This window comes from Chroicocephalus ridibundus, chromosome 16 (assembly GCF_963924245.1).
Source record: "Chroicocephalus ridibundus chromosome 16, bChrRid1.1, whole genome shotgun sequence".
Lineage (NCBI taxonomy): Eukaryota > Metazoa > Chordata > Aves > Charadriiformes > Laridae > Chroicocephalus > Chroicocephalus ridibundus.
In genome coordinates, this window is record NC_086299.1 from 7,211,911 (window position 1) to 7,231,224 (window position 19,314).

Below are 19,314 nucleotides of genomic sequence, written 5' to 3' on the forward strand. Positions count from 1 at the left end.
CCTTCAGAGAATAAATGATTTTTGAATAAGCTCCACTTCTCCGTTTCATACGGGTCTCTGGTATGCCTGGTAGAGTAATGAGATGCACTGGTGGGCCTCATAATAATTCAGAATATGAGTAAATTACTTCTAGTCTGCAAGAATTCATAGATGTGGGGAATCTGCATTTTAAGTCAGTTTTCTAACATAATGAAACTGATTATAACAAAAGGTTTGCTATCTGCGGTGAGACTCTGTCCTCATGTCTGGAGGCTGTATCTTCCGTAATCCTGATCAGGATTTGGTACTACTGCAGTGCAGATTTTTAATTGATGAGATCCACTTAGATTGGATTTTAATCTTGAATTAATTATTCCATATGCTGAGGCGACTCAGGTTTGCGTAACAAATGGCAGAGTTTGTGGTGCCTTGTTTACTCATTGCACACAGTATCGCAAGGCCCTGAAATTTGTGATTTAAGGTGTACATATACTATTTGTGTATTGCATGATGTGTGCATCAAACAGCTGAAGAATTTAAACTTTTTTCCCCCTCAAACTGTAAAGGAGCATGGCAGCTTTTGCAGGCATGTGTGACGGAGGATCCACAGAAGATGGTTGTGTGGCAGCCTCCCGTGACGACACTACACTTAACGCGCTCAATACAGTAAGTATATGTAGAACTGCTGTGTGGAAGAACAGTCTTTCCATTTATTTCTGGACTACTTAAAGCAAGTAGTGCATAAAATATTTAGCAGGTAAAATAGATTTTGGCATCAAAATTGGTTATACATGACATTGACATATACATTACATGACATTGTAGTCATGTGCACTCGTGAAAGCTGTAGAAAGGATAAGATGTGTACCCTCTGCTGCATTAATTTCTAGCTAAATCTGTAATATGTTTTGGGGGCAATCCCCATAGAAATGTGCAGACCCCATGGGGAGCTGGTAGGACTGGAAGCTGGGAGCAGCTTCAGTTGAGCGTGTTTTTTGGAAACTGCCAAGGGAGGATGCAGTGTGTACCTTCACATTTAATTTTTAAAGATCTCCTTTCCTAAAAGAAATTTTAAGCATGTTCTGCCTCAGTGTTCATAACTATCTCCAGTGACTCATACGTTATGTTGCTCACAGTGCTTGAGGCTCAAGTAATTTGTTTTCATTTAGTAAAAATAAAACTACTAGTGCTATCAGCAAAAAACAACTTAGTGTGCTGTACTCCTGCTGAACACCACCTAATGACCACAGTATATTATGTCTGCCTCTGCTTGCTATGCTTTAATTATTTACAGCGCGTAGGGGCTTTTTTAACCATTTATTTATAAAATTCTTAAAAGCTTGTTAGATGTCTGTGATACACATCAGAAACTGAGAGATAATCACTGCGACAAAACAGGTTATCTGTTTGTTTAGAGGAAGTATCCTAAGTGTGGTGGTGTTTGGTTGTTTTATTAAAGTGATTGGAACTGACCTTATCAAATTAATCACGTTAAATATGCTTAACTGATTCTTTACTGTCAGTAAAACATCCCATTACATGAAGTTTTTAAATAGTTCAGAAAGTTAAGAAGCAGCTTGATCTAAGTTGTAGAACTGGTTTGTAACTGGTCAAGTCTGTGATTAGGTATGCATGACGTGGTATCTCCACTAAAGTTAAAATGCCTGTATTCTTTAACATGAAAAGTGTTATTTAGGTAACATTCACTTTTGAAACCCACTTGCACTGTTTTTTTGGTTTTATTTCCATTTCTATTTGATTACGTGTGTTTCATAGAGTGCATCAATTTTGGTCGTTTCCTGCAACAGACAGGACTAAAATAGGATTAAGATCTAAAATGTGCCCCTGTAGTATTATTAAATAAACAGCAACAGAACTTTCAGTCATATTCTGCAAAATTGTTTAAATAGAGTCTATTCACTCGCACGTGTAACCAGCTGAAATCCAAGATCAAATTCTATAACCAGATGAAATGCTTCCTTGTTATTCTCACTTTTACGGCTGCCAAGTCAAGTCTGTCTTCTCCGTGCTTCGCAGTGCACCTGAGAACTGAGGGGAAAGTATAAATCTTAGTCCTTTGGTTCCTTTCCTAAAGATAACCAGTGTGTTAAAGATTTTTATACAGTTTGGTAAGAATTGTAGTTAGGTCTGTATTGCACAGCTGCTTCAGTTTCTTACCTGTTTTACAACTTTTTCCTTCCTCCTTCTTGGGATGGGTGCCATCTGATTCTGGGGGCTCACCACTCTAGAGTTTCCCAAGTTGTTCACTAACATCCTTCTTAGAGACTCAAATCTCTGTTAAGGCCAATAATCATCAAGGAACTTTTGAAATGGGAATTTCTTTCTCCTTGTCATCTATAATAAAAGACTAATGCAGAAAATTCATTTAGGTTCACTGCTTCGCTATCTATTTTAATTACCCCCTTTAATCACTTGGGAGCCTGAGGAGTTGCACTTCTAGACTTCTTGCTTCTGAGACTTAGATTAGTCCTAAAATATTTTGTTTCTGTTCTTTTGATTCTTTTCTCTTTGTATTTCTAGTGCACATCTCTTTTAGAAAATCACTGCTGATTCATTTTCTGAGTGGGGGAGGGCTTCACACTTCTGAAATAAAAGAACTATACAGAGTCTTAATTTATCCTCTTAATCTTGTTTGTCTGTCCCATTAAAAGAGTCTGCCTGAACCTGGATTGTTGTACTTCCAGGAAAATACAACCTGCAAGGTTTGACCTTAACGGCTCCTGGAAGGTCCTTAGGCTTCTGTGATGTTTGATTTATTCACGCTTCAAAAATCTACTCTGGGAACTAATACTGTTCATAGTCATTTTTAGAAACTAGCGAAGATACTTTCCTTGTTCACTTGGAATTTTTCTAGGAAAGTGTTCTCTTATGAATGATAGTTCTGTCGTGTGGGATATTTTAAGAAACTTTGGCTTATTTCTTAGAGCCTACTTTTTTGGGTAACTTAAAGCATCTAGATAGGTAATTTCATGTCCTGCCAAAATGGTGCTGCCCGTAATCTTTCTGCTCACCATCCGTTTAAAACATACCAGATTTATCTGATAAATGATTTGTGAGAATCTTACCCTGCAGTAAGTTGTGTTTTTGTTTAGAAATTATCATACGCAACCCAGAAGATTAACGTAGAAAAAAATTGATATGGTATGATTTCTTATTATGGAAATGCAATAAACTTCAGAGCAGCACTTCATATAAATCAGTCTTGACAAGCTCCTTTGCTAGTGTTTTATTTATGTAATAACAGATGCTGTAGCCCCTAGAATGATTTATTGTTAATTATACCAGATAGAAATGAAGATCATGGAAGGCGCAATGCAACATATATATATCAGCTCATTGAAATGATTATTCACTTAATGTTCCAGGTGAATTTCAACTCCTGTTCCTTTGTTTGGCTCTTGGGATTTGATGCCACATTTGTCATTTTAACCCTTGGGAAGGAAATAAAGTTTTCATTTGGAGTTCGTTGCCCTCCTGATGAGTGGTGGCTGTCACACGGAGAGCCGTGGAGGAGGACATGTTTGTTCCTGAAAGTTTTTCAACATTATCTTTTTAGATAGAGAGAGACTTTTTTGTTATACTACCATAGAACAGGTAGCTGAATGTGGCTGACTTTCTAAAACTAACTGTCTTTTGCACTTTGTTTAAATATTAATGAACAAAGGCGATTTGATTCATTAGACCTTAAAATATTAGTCATGTAAAATAAAAACGTGCATATTCAGTAAACTTGCATTTTTTTTTACTGGTGAAACGGTAGGTGATGGAAACATTTTAATTTTTTTATAGCTACCCGGTTCCTCCTGTCTTGTGAACTGGAGAACCACGTTGCTTTGAGGCAGAGCTCTTCCTAATAAGCGAAAAGGGAAATGGAAATGCTCATTTGAGTTACTCCCAAACCTTACTTTGGGTCACTGTGGACAGCGTTACTGCGTTCTGAGAGCCAGCATGGCTGATGGGAAAGTTTTATAATTAACACTCGGTAGTAATGCACTTTTCGCTTTTGGGCTTTGAGTGTGGATAGGCATCACTTTTTAATAATCACAATACCGTCAAAAAGCCCCTCAAAACACTATGTTTACAACATACCTATGGAGATCCTTAAAAAGAAAATCATGCAAGAGAGCCAGGATTTAATCAGCCATTTGTGGGTGTTTGGATTTTTTTTTTGTCTGTTCCAAGCTAATTGAAATTTGGAAATCAATTGAAAACCTTAGAATTTATTCCCTTTCCAAATCAGGCGAGTTTAATTAACAACCTTATTTTGCTTAGCATTCTTTACTTGCGAGTGCGTCGCCCACTCTAATGACATGTTCAGTGTGGGAAAGCATCTGACGCACCCTTTTGTTCCCTTCTGTAGAAGGAAGAAAAAAGTCTTGTGGAAGTATTTTCTACAAAAAAATGGCCAATTGTGGTTCTAGTATATTTTACTTGTGGATGAATTTCTTCTGTAACACATATGATTGGTGGGTAACCTGGGCCATCTCTAACACTTACGTGGAGCATGAGGAGAAGTTTCCAGTTTTTGAATTTATAAAAAAAAAAAAAACCACAACACCAGCAAGACTGCACTTAACGTTCTATGGCCGGATCAAATTCCAGCATGTGCAGACAAGCAGATGAAGCTTTTTTTGATTTGTGTTTTTGTGTGTCCTTGTTCTCGTGCAAGACTCCAATTCTGGCATTATGTTTTGCAAAAGTCCTCTTAGACATAGGAAATTCTATACTTGAGAGTTCCTTCCTTGTGGGACTGAGAACTTCATAGAGGTGTGATCCTAGAACTTGTTACAGAGAATGTCCTTCTTGTCCACGTTGGCCTTTTAAGCTAATACACAGTGCCAAAACATTTATGTGGATTATTGGACTGTGGCTTGCGGTGTCAGACAACTCAGGTTAGCTTTTTCCCATGCAGTTCAGTATTGACCTACCAAAAAAGTAACAGAAAGTAGTTTAAATGTTCTTTAAAGCAGAAATGATGTTGAGTTTTGCCTTTATTAACACTCAGATCAGGAAGTGTTAAAGACCAGATTAACAAAGCATACCAGAAAACTTACAAGCATTGTCTTAAGGACCAAGTCTTAAAATTACACTTCAGTCCTGGAAGGGTCATTTCAGTGGCATACGGATCACTGGAGTCATTTCTGTCTTGCTCCTTAGGAATCTAAAGGAGTGTTTGCCTTCAAATGTAACAGGATGTGCCCTTCTCTTAATATCCAGAGCCACGTACATCACTTCTGCGTTTTAAATTCAGAAGTGATAACTGTACTGTGATTCCGTAATTTCCGCAAGGTTAATTTACACTAATACATCAGTAGTGGTCCCTTTGTGTTGTGTTTGGTGGAAATGCTGTAAGCTCTTACACCATAGAGAGCTTATAGGCAAGTCAGTTAAAGGTCAATCATATTGAAACCTGGTTTTGTACGTGTGAAAAAGCAACATGCAGACTTAGCAAGCAGTAAGTCTCTGGCTCCATTGTGTGGGTTTTGCTTTGGTTTTTTGAGATGGAAAACAAATATTTACAGGTACTTGTATCACGGTTGTAATTCTTTAAGCATCGTACCTTCTGGAGGCTTGTTACCTAGCTTTCTATGTACACACAACAGCCAAAGTTGTATTAGTTTGTCTTCATATGAATAACTGTTCTTGTTTTCACAGGTGTTTTCCTCAGTGTTTCCCTTCCTTTTTTTATCCCACCCTCAGAACTTTATCTACTGTGAGGCTTGTGCAGGAGGATTTTGGCATGATTGTTGTAGCCTTATTAAGGATCTGCAAAGGTTGTAAATACACAGAAGAGCTTTGTGGCTTTTTGACAGTATTCTGGTTGTAAAAACTTTAATGTGACCTCCAAAGTGGTGCTTTTGTGGTTTTGTTCATTTTTCGAAACAAAGCGTGTACCGCTTGTGGGATACTCTAAAGTAACATCACACAGGCAGTGTGTAGGAGGGCTGTCAAATAGTTGAATCGGCACAACCGAGGAGGTAGGAACGTCTTAAATCATTCTTCCAGTGGAAACATTAGTGGTGTTTTGCCCTTACTTAAAACTTACTGATGTCCTTTTCAAAGTTGCCAGGCAAGGAGAAAGACCTTTTCATTTAAAAACCCCACATTTCTGGTAGGCTGGTGATAATTGCAGCTGGTTTGGATCCCTTAGTACTTTGCACGTGCTTTCATTCATAATGCAAGAAATAGAGCCAAGTGAAACAATGGGAGCGAGCTGATACCACCTCCTGAGCGCCTTAATATCACCTTCATTTTAGGCAGAAGCCTGTGGCTGTTCCTACACCTACCTGGTTGTGGCACACAAGCGAAAACTCTGTGTTCACCTCTCTTGGTCAGAGTTGTTCATTTTCTCTAAAGAAATGAGCTGTTTTCTCTGATGTACTGGTAAAAGAAAGCGTGGGAGTTACTGGTGTCCGGCGTACTGTATCGGGAAGTGCTGCAGAAGCTGATTGAGGCGGAGCTGTGCGTAGGGAGGAGGAGGAGCAGCAGCAAGGGGCTCTTCCTCTGTCTTCATCTCACTTTGCACCATAGGGGTAGTGTTGGAACCTCGCTGAAGTCATGGCTTCAGCAGAAAAGCAGGCAAAAACTTTCAAGGATATTAGGAAGTCATCGTATCGAGAATTTGGGTATCCAAAAGCTGGAAGAATTGATTTTAAAATGTCTTAACGTGGTGAGGGCCTGTTACAAGAACTGGAGCTGGCAAGCGCTGCAGGTTAGAGCTAGCAAAAGAAGCGTTTAATACTACAGCAGTGATTTTGGAGAGCAGAAATGGCTAACAAATAGGTTTGGAAAAAAATATGCTCAGAAAGTTCATCCTGCTCCGTGGTAGAAAGCTGATGCCCTAAATCTGACAATCCGTGGAAAGATTGTAATAAGCTGAATATTGAGCATAAGCATAGTTGCCGCTGCTAGCGAGTCCTGTGGAGTAAGAGTTGGGGTAAATCTTGGTGTAGTTTCTTCCCCTCCCTTCCTCCCATTTCTTGGCCTCTCTCCTCCAGAGCTCTGATTTAGTATCAGATCTGTTTTAAGGTCCTTTCTGTGCTCCATACCAACACAAACCCATAAACTCATGGCCTCTCTTACCCTTTGCTGCTTTTGACCTGTGCCTGCTGTTCAGAGTTTCTACAATTCTTTTCTCAGAGCATCCAGGTCAAGGAGGAGTTAAATTACTTCTTTGTTCCCGGTTTTTAAAAAAGTTCCATAATAATTCTCGCTGTTCTGCCTTGCCCATTGCTCTGATTCAAGAGCCAGTGTGAGCATCAGTTATATAAACCAGCAGACCCTAGAAAAGGAATTGGAAATGACAGCGTGCAGACTCAGTGCGTAAGAGGGAACCTCAGAGTTCTGGGTCATTTTGATGTGCATGTGATTTTTGCTGGGGAAATCGAAGTGCCAGCAACTCTATTTATCCTCCTGTGGTAAGAAAATACCACCACTTAAGCTCTCATACTACTGCATGGAAGAAAGACAAAACAATCATATGCTAATATTGTATAAATCTCTCTTTACTAATAGCGTTGTTCTGACTTCTCATAACACTATTACATGGGAACATGTCATTATGAGTGACAAACATGACAGTGTAATATCGGTTTAAGGAAGTTCAGTTCTAAGTAAGATGTCACCCAGACAAATTACTCCCTGTTTTAACTTGCCCTTAGACCAGATTTTCTTGTTCATTAACTACAGACAAGGTTGAAAGCATAAAAAATTATTTAAATATATGTTAGCATTTCTTATTATTACTAGTTTTCCTTTTGGATGAGTCTTAATTAACAGCTACTCTCACGGTTCAAATGAGGTAGCGCAGCACTTCAGGGGCTATCACTCTCTGCCTGGGCATGTTGGAAAACGAAGCCACTTCTAGTGCGTAAGACAATTTTGCCACTTTGAATTTTCATTCATCCTTATCCTTCCTCTTAGGGGAAAAACTGCAACACTTTATTTGTAAGATGAGTCAGGAAATCTTTCTAGAGAAACGGTTGAAACGGGCCGATAAAAAGGGACAAAAATGACTGCCATGGTTACTTTTAGAAATTTTGGGGGAATGTGTAAAATATATAATTTTTTTTTTTAAGTTTTGGGTTTTTTTTTTAAATGCTGCTGCAAGTTTTGCAGGTATTTGGCAAGTTCTTGCCCGGCGGAGCAGGAGCCACGGCTGCAGCGTGGACCCTCGAGCCCAGCCGGCACAGTTAGCTCCCTCTGCCGTTCTCTAGTTTGCGACTGTCTTTTGAGCTGTTTGGCGGAGCCCTGGCAGCACCCGTGTGTGAGAAGTGGGGGTAACACAAGCATCTGGCTTTTTAATCTCCATCATTAGTGTCTCAGGTAACTTTGTAGCAATTAGAGTTTATTTAGAAGCTGAAAATAGATTAGAAGTGGGGGGAAGAGATGGAAGGTGCCTTCCCCCCTGCCCTGAAACCAGTGGGGACTGTTTTCTGTATTTTCAAGCTGTCGGATAGCGCAAATCAGGTATTTTTAAAAACAGAACGAGTAGTAATTTTCTTTTAGTAGGAAAATTGGTAGCTTACTGATTTCTGTCACCTTCTTTCTTTTGTTCGTTTCAAATTCCGTTGCAGGCCAAGCTGTGTCAACTAGTTATAAATCAAAACTTCCCAGTTAACTGTCCCGGTTAGCAAAAGGAGATTGTTGGGCAGAGTCCTTCTGTTGGAGGGTTTAGGTTCTTGATTGGTTCAAGGTTCCATTGTCCTTGGGCACCAGAGGGAGCTCAGCAAAGTAGTTTTGTTATCTGAGGGCAGTATTTTTTTTTTTTTTCTCTGATCCAGATTGTTCAGTGTGTTGCAGCAGGTGGGGAGGAGGTAGAATTTCAGAGAGGAGGGAGGAAAGGAAATTCCTGGAATTAAAGGGCATTTGGGGCTAGCGTCTTGTTGAGTAGCAGACATGGTTGATAAAAATCAAATCTTGTGACTTTGGAGGATGAGCACTTTTAAAGGATGATGCAAATTTGGAAATAGATTTTGCTGTTTCACCTAATAAGATATTTGCTATGGAGCATATTCCATTTGATAATAGGGCAAGATGTCTGTAGCTATAAAGACTATCTGCATCAAACTGAAACTTGTCAGCTCTGCTACTGAAAGTGGCCTCGATTACATTTTGTATTAAATTAGGTGCTTGGATTAGAGTAATTACACCAAAAGACCTAGCTACTCAAGCCACATCGCAGTAATTCTCATTCTGCTTTTCATTTTCTTTGTTTTTTCCTTTTCTCTCCTCTTTATTTTCTACCCTCTTAAAGGTGCTACAGTTTTATGGAGCTACTGGGTATCTTGACCATTGTCCTCTTCAGTGAGAGGGGCAAATAGTTCATTAATAATTACAATGTTCTTAAGCCTGCATAGATTACAATAACTGGTGCTTGAATAGGGAAGTTATGTAAATATAATCCATAGAGTAACAGGCAAATATCGTCGTCTTTTACAATTCCACTGCTTGGCAGCAGTGAAAAATCTCTTTCAACTCATCTGTATTGAGTCTTTAAATGCTCTTGCAATATGGGTATTTAGCTCATGTTTGGCAGGTCAGGCTTTGTATCCGTGTGCCCTGAGAAGGGACAGGATTGTCCGTGGCCAGCGATGGCTCGGTGGAAGAGCCAGTGCTCCAACCTGCAGAGCTCCTGAATTCCAGTGCGGGACACGGCTGCGTCCCCACAAAAAGGTGTTCTGCCTCAACCATCCCTTCTGCTTGTATTGCCTTTTCTGGGTAGACTTCAAAGTAGTTCGGTACTGCTTTATCGCTGTATAGTAGCAATTTTTCCTTAGAGAAAAAGACTCTGGAATCTAACAGTGTTCTTAATGGACTGCAATTATTTAATACCATAGCACGAATGCAGCCTAACTCAGATGGGCTTTTCAGCGGAGATCATAATGACTGTAATTGCAAAAGGATGCCTTGCTGAAGTAGAAGCTGCCAGATGCAATGCCATTCTGATCTAAAAAGGTCACAGTAAAAGGGACATTTAAATTAAGTTATAAATTACAATTGAAGAACAATATTTTGATGAGCAAGACCAGAGATGTCAGAGCTGCAAGATGTAATTCATGGGTTCATTACAGAACAGAGGTGCCTGACAGCTGAGCCATGCCAAAAGGAGAATTTATTTGCAACCTCACGCAGACAGAAAATGGCAGCTCCGCTGAGAAGCTGTAGTAGAAACTTGAAACCGTGTGGTAATGTGCAGACTTTATGGTAATAAGCCTTGCCTGTGATGGAGCTTTGTTTAATGGCTGTCGTAATATAAAAGAGGTTTTTGGGCACGTGCACGTTCAGAATTTTTTCTTTAATCTAAAATCCTATCCAGTGATGCAGAAATCGCTGTGGTTTTGTTTTAAAGTATAAGTACATTTGTGTTGATTCCTTCTGGTGCGTTTGTATACGTGCACAATGTCACCGGGGTTCAAAATTTAGATGGCAGAGTTAATGCTAAAAATGATGATTCTCTAGATGACAGGGTAGTAATCTAGTGTTTATAGCAATACCTTGAAAAGTTCAAGCAGCAGTTAATGAAACCATAGGCAGGCATCATTAGCTATTATTTATATGTTTGAGTTGCTTGCCAATAAAGTGCTTGTATATATTAAATGACCGAAAGTAATAAGCAGAGAATTAATAAGCCAGATTGAAACAAGTAAATGTAACTCTGGCACTTATAAAAAAATATTTTTCCTTTTTGGGCTTTATCCTACTCCTGACGCTTATAAAAGCTTTTTTTTTTCCTGCTTGCTAAAAGTAACATTTTTCAGGAGACTGTAAACCTGTATCACTTCTCTTGTTTTCGCGTCTGTGTCCTTTCTGTTAGATGGCTCTTCTTTCATGTCTGTGCTTACGGGTTTTGTGATTGTTATTAACGTAATTACTTGGTCAAAAGTTAATACTCATATTTTCTGTTGCTGATTTGGGACAGTTCTGATGGCCTGTAAACTCTTCTACCGTTCAGTAACCAGAGTAGTTGCCTGTTAGACCAGTCCATTCTTTCTGAGCTTGTCTGAATTTTTTTTTTTTTTTAGTTTAAACTGCTTGGGCAATAGGGCTGCCAGGGAAAAACACGTGTTGTCCTTGAGGCAAAATAAAGATGCCCTCCAAGTTACAAAGAGGCTTTGGCATTACTGCATGTTTGGGGAGGGAGCAAGTAGGGAAAAGAAACAGAAGCACCATTCTCTTCAACGCTGTCAGATTTCCGAAGTGAAAAATCTTTTAGGTAGTGGCACGCATGGAAAAAAAACATTTGCAAGGTGAGCTGGCAAAACAAACAGTCCTTTCTTTCTTGAAGATGGATCTCTTCCCAGTGCTGGAGTGCAAACAAGGAGAAAAATTAATGTGTGCCCAGTAGAAAAGACAACATCTTATTTTCATGCCTTTAAGTAGGTACTGCATACCACAGGAGTCTTTAAAAAAAAAAAAAAGTTTGAAGTCGGTCGTGTTGTTTGAGTACGGGCACTGCAAGTCGAGCTTTCGACTCCTTATCCTTTGCCTTGTGGCTGATGTCAGATGGGCCGAGATCATGGTTTCACCTGCACGGAGGTACAGCCGTGGGAGTAGTCAACAGAGGCAGATTTATAAGCCATGGTTCTGCTGTACCTCAGGAGATTCCACCTGGGAGACAGGTTGGAGAGGCGATGGTTTCTGCTGAGTGATCTCGGGTAACGCATCTCCCTGATGCTCAGCAGCGGGAGGTGCCGATGGTGGCTCGGATGTGTTAGCGCATCTCGTGGCAGTAGCTTACGGAGATCAATTAGCTGAAGAAATTAGGGTGGGGAGGGAATTATTTTTCGGAAGCTGAGGCATTGTTTTCTATGGTTACTCTGCCAAGGTACACATGGTTATAATTATTGCACAGAGTATCTGTAACTTTCCGGTAGGTGCCGTATAGAAAGCTGAAAATGAATAGAAAACTACCCTGGCTTAGTTTTCTTTCTTGTTCCCATTATAATAGCTGAGTGCTTATTTTACTGCAGTAACACCCTGTATGCTATTGTTATTTTAGTTGCTGTTACGGGAAAAAAAAAAATTCAGGCCCCCAGTTAAGGGAATATTGGTGTTTGTTCTAAAAACACATTGCAGGTAATGATCTCTGCCCAGCCATGACCTCTTATTTTTAGAATTATTTTACTTTAAAAGTCCTCAAGTATAAATAGATTTTGAATGCCCCAATAAATTGGTGGAGGTGGAAGAGCACCTTCATCAGTTCAAGATCTCTTCCTACAGATAAGAGAAGGTTTGAACCAATTTGTGTGAAGCGTAACCCGTAATGTGCTAATGTCGTCTTTAACACGGCTGATAAGATGCTCCTCCCTGTCAGTGGGAGATGCGCAGTCTGACTTCTGGGTGGCCTGATTTTCTAGAGGGCTGTGCACTTCTGCTTTTATACCCAACTGCTTTGAGGGGTTTAGTAACAATTGTTGATCAAAATATTTTCTGGAAACTCAGCTCTCCAGGTGTTACAAAGGAGGCTCCAAGATTATATGGAACTGAAATTTCATCGGTAAACGGAATAAATAGCACGTTATTTTTAACACATTGAGGTTCACGTGCGGGGACTTCTGCTTTACTAAAGAAAAGAAAGTCATTTCTGGTGCGCTTTGTACTGCAGACTGCTTGGCTTTATAGACTGTCACAGTCCGTCCTGTGGCATTCGTGACCAGACACCTGAGATGCCAATAAAATAGACTGGAAGATGGCACGGCATGGTACGTGGTATCCAAAATCCACCATTTCATAGCGTGCGCCAGTATGATGGACCACAGTGCCTTGTGTGAAATGGGCACTTCTTGGTCTGTGAAATTCCCTGCCCACTTACAGTATCGCTTTTATTGAAAAAGCGAACCCTCTTTTATAAGAAAACAATGTGCTTACAGATGCACAAGCTATTTAAAACCGGAGTTGACAAAATCCAGGAAGTGAAAATGAAGACTGCTCTGTACCAGGCCTTACAGATGTGCTTTCTCTCCACAGCTGCATGAGTCCTGCGCAGAGCTTTGCTTTCCATTTCCCAGCTTTTCCCACATTCTGCTGCAGCTCTTGAAGATTTGTTGAATATTCTGCCCTGACCATGGCTCTGGAGCCATGCAGGCTTCTTAGATCGGGCTCATCCTAGATTCAACAGTGGTGCAGCTTTAAAGAAGCATGTATATTGTATTTATAATAAAAACACACACATCTATATGCACGCATCTCTGTATTTTGTTGCAAATGCCATCACAGCAATCTAAGGTGCCATTTGACTTTCTTCTTTCTTGAAGTTGCGTGGTGGCTTTCAAAAGTCAGTGCACGAACCTTTCATAGATTATTTCTTGGCAGAACCATACAAAGCTGGCTTTTAGTAGAAACTGATTTTTATTATAGTCTAAAAAAATTTCTGTAAGGCCAGTGACTTGTTTTTTCCCTTGTCTCTTGATTCCAATATCTGCCTTTATTTCTTAGTAGAAATCACTTAGACCTACTTAACAGAAGTAAATTTGAGTAATTTACTTAGAGCTTTTAACAGTCTGTGAATCATGCTACTGGATGCAGTATGCATGCAGGGCGTTCTGGTGCACCGAAGAGCTTACGGGCTGAGTGAAGGCAAGATCGGACAAAAGAAGCAATACAAGAAAAAAAACCCAGTATTGTTAGGAGGTGGCCCCAGGGTAGAAGGGGTCTCACCATCGTCAGATGTACAGAATCGGTACTTATGGATTGGTTGAGAGATGTAAATAGCTACAGCAAGCAGCACTAAGAAAGTAATATTGCTATTTTTATTTGAAACAGAATGCTGTTCTAAAATTTGAGCCTTTTGACATAAGAAAAATGAGGAGTTTTTTCCTCTTGTAATCAGGTTTTGTTATAACTTTATATTAATAGTGACAAAGTAGTTAATATCTTGTCACTGTTCAGTAATTGTATCTTGATCCCTGTTCGGTTCATAAGTCTTGGGAGAAGTTCACCAATTATAGTACTTGTATAAAAATGTTTTCAGAGCCTGATTAAGCACAATTCTAGCAGCATGGGTGAGATGCAGATGGCTCGGGATAAATGCTGGGTGGGAAGGAAAAGCAGGAGATGATCAGTGTACAGAATCATGTTCTGACTGTCCCTATTGTAAAGAAACTTTGGAGGGTCTGTAAAATTCTGTGATGTTAATCGATAGGTTCGAAGCTTTGGTTTGCTTAGCACGTTGTTTAGAAACGCCTACCTCGTGTGTGCGTAGGGAAGCTTGCATGCAAATTGTTCTCCCTCTTGGGTGTAGGAAGGTAATTCAGTTTTTGTCATCCCAGCAATATTTCTTTTTCTTGGAGATCATTTTCAGAAGACACAGAGCAGGCTCCTGACTAGGCCTTCAGTCCTTAAAATCCCACTGTACTTTGAAGATAGGACAGGCTATAAATCTGCAGTGTGCTAAATGTTTTCTATCAAGAGTTAAGAGCCGGAGAGTCTCATGGGTTCATTGTTGAGTTATCTTTTTTTTCCAGCGTAGTTGTTTTTCTACCTCACCGTGATTTAAATGTCTACTGTCTACTTCAGACAGCGTTTGATCATATAGATACTGAATTTATTGTAGAAAATAAGGTACACTGTAGGCTGTGACCATCTGAAAGAGTAACGTCAACTTAGACATCCCTAGTTGCTTTTATGTACTCTGTAGCTATCTGTAGAGGTTTTGTTTCTTTTCCATTCTTGTTTCCCAACAACATGGTGATCTTTGCAGGGCAATAAAAATAAAGAGGATTTTCTGTGTGGATAAACACGACGTCCCATGGCTTGCAATCCCTCCTCTGTTAGTTTTTCCAGTTGGTTTTACTAATCTGAACAAAATAAGCTGCATAAGATACAACTCCTTTTGAAAAATATTTTGTTGAAGCTTTTTAAAATTTTCCTTGCAATTTCTAATGTAAAATGTATTTTTTAAAGTTAACTAAAAAAATCTTCAGTGCTTTATGGACTCAAACATTATCTGGGAGAAGTTTAGGAAGGAAGGGGAAAACATACTTGGTTTAATGTTGTTTCTTCTACTAATAAAGCCCCAATTACCCTTCAGGTTGTGTAAATTTCTCTTCATATATCAACAGTGAAAATAATTAGGCATAGAACATCTCATGTGGCCCCCTTTAGTGTTTTTTCTCCAATATCAGATCCCTGCTAATTCCACGGAATGATCTATTTGTCTTCTTTATTTTTTAGCTACATGAAAGTAACTATGATGCTGGAAAAGCCCTGCAGCGCTTGGTGAAGAAACCTGTGCCAAAACTGATTGAGAAGTGTTGGACTGAAGATGAAGTGGTAGGGAAATGAATTATTCCCTTGAGCCTTATAGTTCATGTTGCTTCTCTTGCTTTTGTATTTCTTTTCTTTTTTTTTTCTAAAGAGGTTATCTTTATGGGAAAGAAGGGGCAAATAATTTGCTGCACAGGATAAATTTTTGCACAGTTGTGAGATAGTGGGCCCTTGTTCGATATATGCAACTTTATTAGAGTGGGGAAAATACCTTTCTAATAGTAGAACAAGAGAGGAGAAGATCAAGTGGCTGTTCTTGGGAGGATGCTATATAGGGTAAATGAACAGCTGCAAAACTTCTGGGCTCTGAATTTTATTTTCATCTTCACCTCCAGGAAGGCTGGCCACATTCATTAGTCGGAGTAGGACAAGATGTAAAAGGCATACAAAGTACTGACCCTGTTTTTTCCCTGTTTGTTTGTTTTGTTTTTTTTTTTTTCCCCCTGCTGGTGTTGGAGAGGAGACTTAGTGTCAGCTCAAGTTGGCTAATGGGAGGTTGGATATCAGTGTTTCTCCTAAACAGAGTTTGAGATTAAGTCCCTTCTTCCCCTCTTATGGAATATTAGAAAGTGTTTACTGGAACAGTTCTTGATGGATGAATCTTTGACAAAGAGCAGACCAAAAATAGATTATCTGAAAGCTGGGATTTCGCCATGCCATCCGCATTTACTTTACAGTATGTAGAAATGGTCAAGCTCCAAAACCGTACTGAAAACAGTGCATCATCCATCTTAGGTGGAGCTCCCAAAGTAATGTATGGACGTGATGAGTTTGGGGCGTGCAGTAAATGTGCAGCTGCAGTATTGTATCATCGCGTTTATGGACCGGGAACTGCTGAGGGATTTGGGCTCATAGAGTTTAACGTTTGGTACACTGCGAGGCTCATCAACTTACACAACTTGGTAGTCGCAGTGCTGGTTCTTCCACGTGGCCGCTGCTTCAGCATGTGCTGGCAGTTAGACTTTCTGGGTTTGGGGTTGCAGAGCAGGCAGGGAAGGGACACGTAAACGTGTCATTTCTTTCCTTTGGACAGAGGTTGGGGTCTTTGGTGTATATGGCTTTGGATTGAAATGCTGCTGCCGTTACTAGCCTACGAAAAGATGCTGCTCTGCAGGCTGATTAGTGGGGAAAAAAAGTAATTTTGACCTGTGAAAGACACCTCTTCATAAAAGCTTTAGTTGACCGAGAGGGTGTGCTGCTGGGAAAGCACTTCGCACTCAAATGGACCACACTTTCTTTTATTTCTGGGGTTTTTTTCCAGAGTTTGGGGACGATGATAGCTGTGTGAGAACTATTGAAGCAAAGATGCTTCTTGTGGTTCATTCTGGAGCTTAATCGCTGCAATTGTGAGGCTTCTGCTGGCTTAATTTTTATACATATGATATAATGCAACCGTGCCTATGAAATTGTTTTCTGTAGGGCTGTAAACCGAAATAAATCATGTGAAGTTGGGAGCAAATTATAGAATCTTAATTTGCTGACACCTTGTAAACAAACAGATTCTTAAATATTGCATTCAGCACAAGATGCGTTTTCTGGCAGCATTAGGATTCCAAAGGCTGCTGCATCACAACCCGTTGTTTTCCAGACCCTGCAGCTTAAGCTAGCACACAAGTACTTGACTGAAAAAAAAAAAAGGGGGGGGGGGCAGGAAAGCAAAACTTGTGCATTTTCAATAGCTAGGAGGAATGCTGAAGATGTTCACTTGGATTACATCCTAAAAATATTTTGCATTTTAATGCTGTTGTTAATTGCACTTAACAGAACAGATTTGTGAAACGTAACGTGTGAGAAGACAGGACCTCTTCAGCAGGCTGACCAGGCATGTCTGCTTTTGTGAAAAAGGAAAAATGTTATATTTCCTAGCTCAATAATTAGGCTGCAGTGTGCACCAAAATAGAAAATCAGATGATTGGAAGTTAGTTCTGATAAAATATTTATCACAGAAGAACTTCAGACTCGCTTATGGTTTTTACCTTTCACTGTTGGAAAAGCTTTTCTCTCTTATGTACCATATTGGAATAAACAGGGTTAGAAATTCAACTTGACATGTATGCTTACTGGGTATATCCATGAAAAAAATCTGGTAACGGTGCAAGACAGCGTTGTTCATGTAAAAGTGACAAGAGAAGTTTTTTGGGGTTTTTTCTTTGAATTAATTTTTAAGCTAGTTAATTGGTAAAGTATGTGAAGAAAGAAAATAAAAATTAAAATTTTGTGGTCTTGTTAAGCTACTAATAAAGTTGCAATAGTGCTATAAAATAGAAATTATTAATAATGGGTGAAGCTTTTGTGGCCTCTTAGCATTTTTTAATCAGACAATGGCTGGAGAGACCTTTTTTTTAAGCTCTAGTTTTTCTGAAAGTCTTTCAGGGCATTATTCCAATGAATTATGTGTGCTTGCTCTCTCCTTATGTAAACCTTTTTGCAGGAGCTAGATTAGGGGTAGGGCAGGCCGTATAAACCCCCATTAAAGTAGGCTTATTCTGAAATCCAACAAAGAACCTTTGTGGTAAGGAGACTGCCTGAAGTCGTAGAGTGAAAGAGGATCATGTGCTAACACCAGCAGCAAAGCGAAGGAGAGGATGAGTAAAAAGCCTAGAAGACTGTTTCCTGATAAGTTTTACGGCTATCTTGTCATAAAAGGGAGTTTTATTTACAGAACCGACTGTCGGAACAAATACTTCAAGTGCTCTGCCCTGTGCTTAAGTTTGTATTCATATTGTTTTAACCTCTGTTTTCTGTGCATATATTCTTTCCCGCATTCATGGTTAAATTGTGTGGTGCCAACACCTTGTTTTCGGTGTAGATTTTTTTCAGTCTCCTTGTTTTTTTCCATCAGCTGCACTATGCTGTGAATGCCATTGCTGCTGCAGCTCAGGGGGGTTTGGTGAGCAGTCTGTGTTAAACGGTAGAGAATAGAGCCTTACGAATAAGAAAAAGCCAAGTTTATTGAAAAATGAAACATTACTCCAAAAGCGCAAACACTGTGAGTACAGAATAATGATCATTGACTCTATAAATCATTGTCAGTCTCTGCTCATTTTATCGTACTTGTTCTCTTCCATCCAAGTTTCCAGAAACATTTGGCAGCCCTCCAGCCTCAGCGGAGCCAAAGATCAAACTGTGCTCTTATTTATAGACAGCTAAGCTCCACCTGCACAACCTCAGAGCCTGTTTGTCCCTGGGAGTTTGTAGAACGCTCCAGATCAGAGCAGCTGTGCTGCACTTCTGAACATTCCTGAGACTTGCAAGGGAAGTTTCCTTATTGTTGGCTCTGTGAAACCAAGGAGAAAACTCTTTCTGTGTGACCCATAGGGTGATAAACCTGCCTAGGAACTCCACAACGAAGAAAACGCTGATGTGTCAAACCCAAAGCCTAGCCAAAACAATTAAATTTTGGTGAGAACCTTATTAAGTGTCCCCCCCCCGCCCCATGATGGCAAGTGATGAGCAGGAGGAAGCCTCTAGTAAAGTGTGGAAGACCCAGGTCCAAACCCTGTCCCTGTTCGTGCTGGACTTAGAATTAATTTCTTCTTGTGGCCCAGCTTATTTAATTTTTACACCTTGTATAAATAAGCAGATACCAGAGCGGGTACGAAGCTTTGTTAGCTATCTTCCTTACCTGCGAAAGGTTCTGTGGCATGCGGCCAACTGAAATAACGTAGATCGTGGCTTTTGTTCTCTCAGTTTTTCCATTCCTGCCTTTCTAACCCTATAATCTTTTTCTGCCCCCTGCCATGCCTCTGGACCCCAAAAAGGTCACACTTCCCCCTTTTGTTATTCTGATTTTTCTGATATTCTGAATTTTCTGCCAGATTTTTGAAGCGCGCATCAGAAAAGTCCTGTTGCAGGGAAGGTGTTGGAAGGAGCAGAGGGAAAGGAGCATCGTGGCAATGTCAAGTCATTGGGCAAAAGCAACTGCAGTAGGAGGGTGGTCACTTTGGTGCAGGCAAAGAACTGACTTCGTACAAAACTAATTCTTAAAACTTCCCTGAGTCAAAACTCCTCTGTAAGTTGGTTGGTCTATTACTTGCCCAAGTATTT

At 39.9% G+C, this 19,314-nt stretch overlaps 1 protein-coding gene across 6 annotated transcripts in view; it reads left to right on the plus strand.

The window, feature by feature from the left end:
* Positions 1 to 19,314, plus strand: part of RERE (arginine-glutamic acid dipeptide repeats) — a 243,149-nt gene that overhangs the window by 147,773 nt on the left and 76,062 nt on the right. For 5 of the 6 annotated variants that reach the window (XM_063354198.1, XM_063354197.1, XM_063354199.1 and 2 more), the window contains 2 exons: positions 546 to 645; positions 15,175 to 15,273. In XM_063354198.1, the coding sequence (XP_063210268.1) occupies positions 546 to 645; positions 15,175 to 15,273 (199 nt within the window). The remainder of the gene's footprint in view (positions 1 to 545; positions 646 to 15,174; positions 15,274 to 19,314) is intronic. The other variant, XM_063354202.1, reaches the window with a different exon arrangement.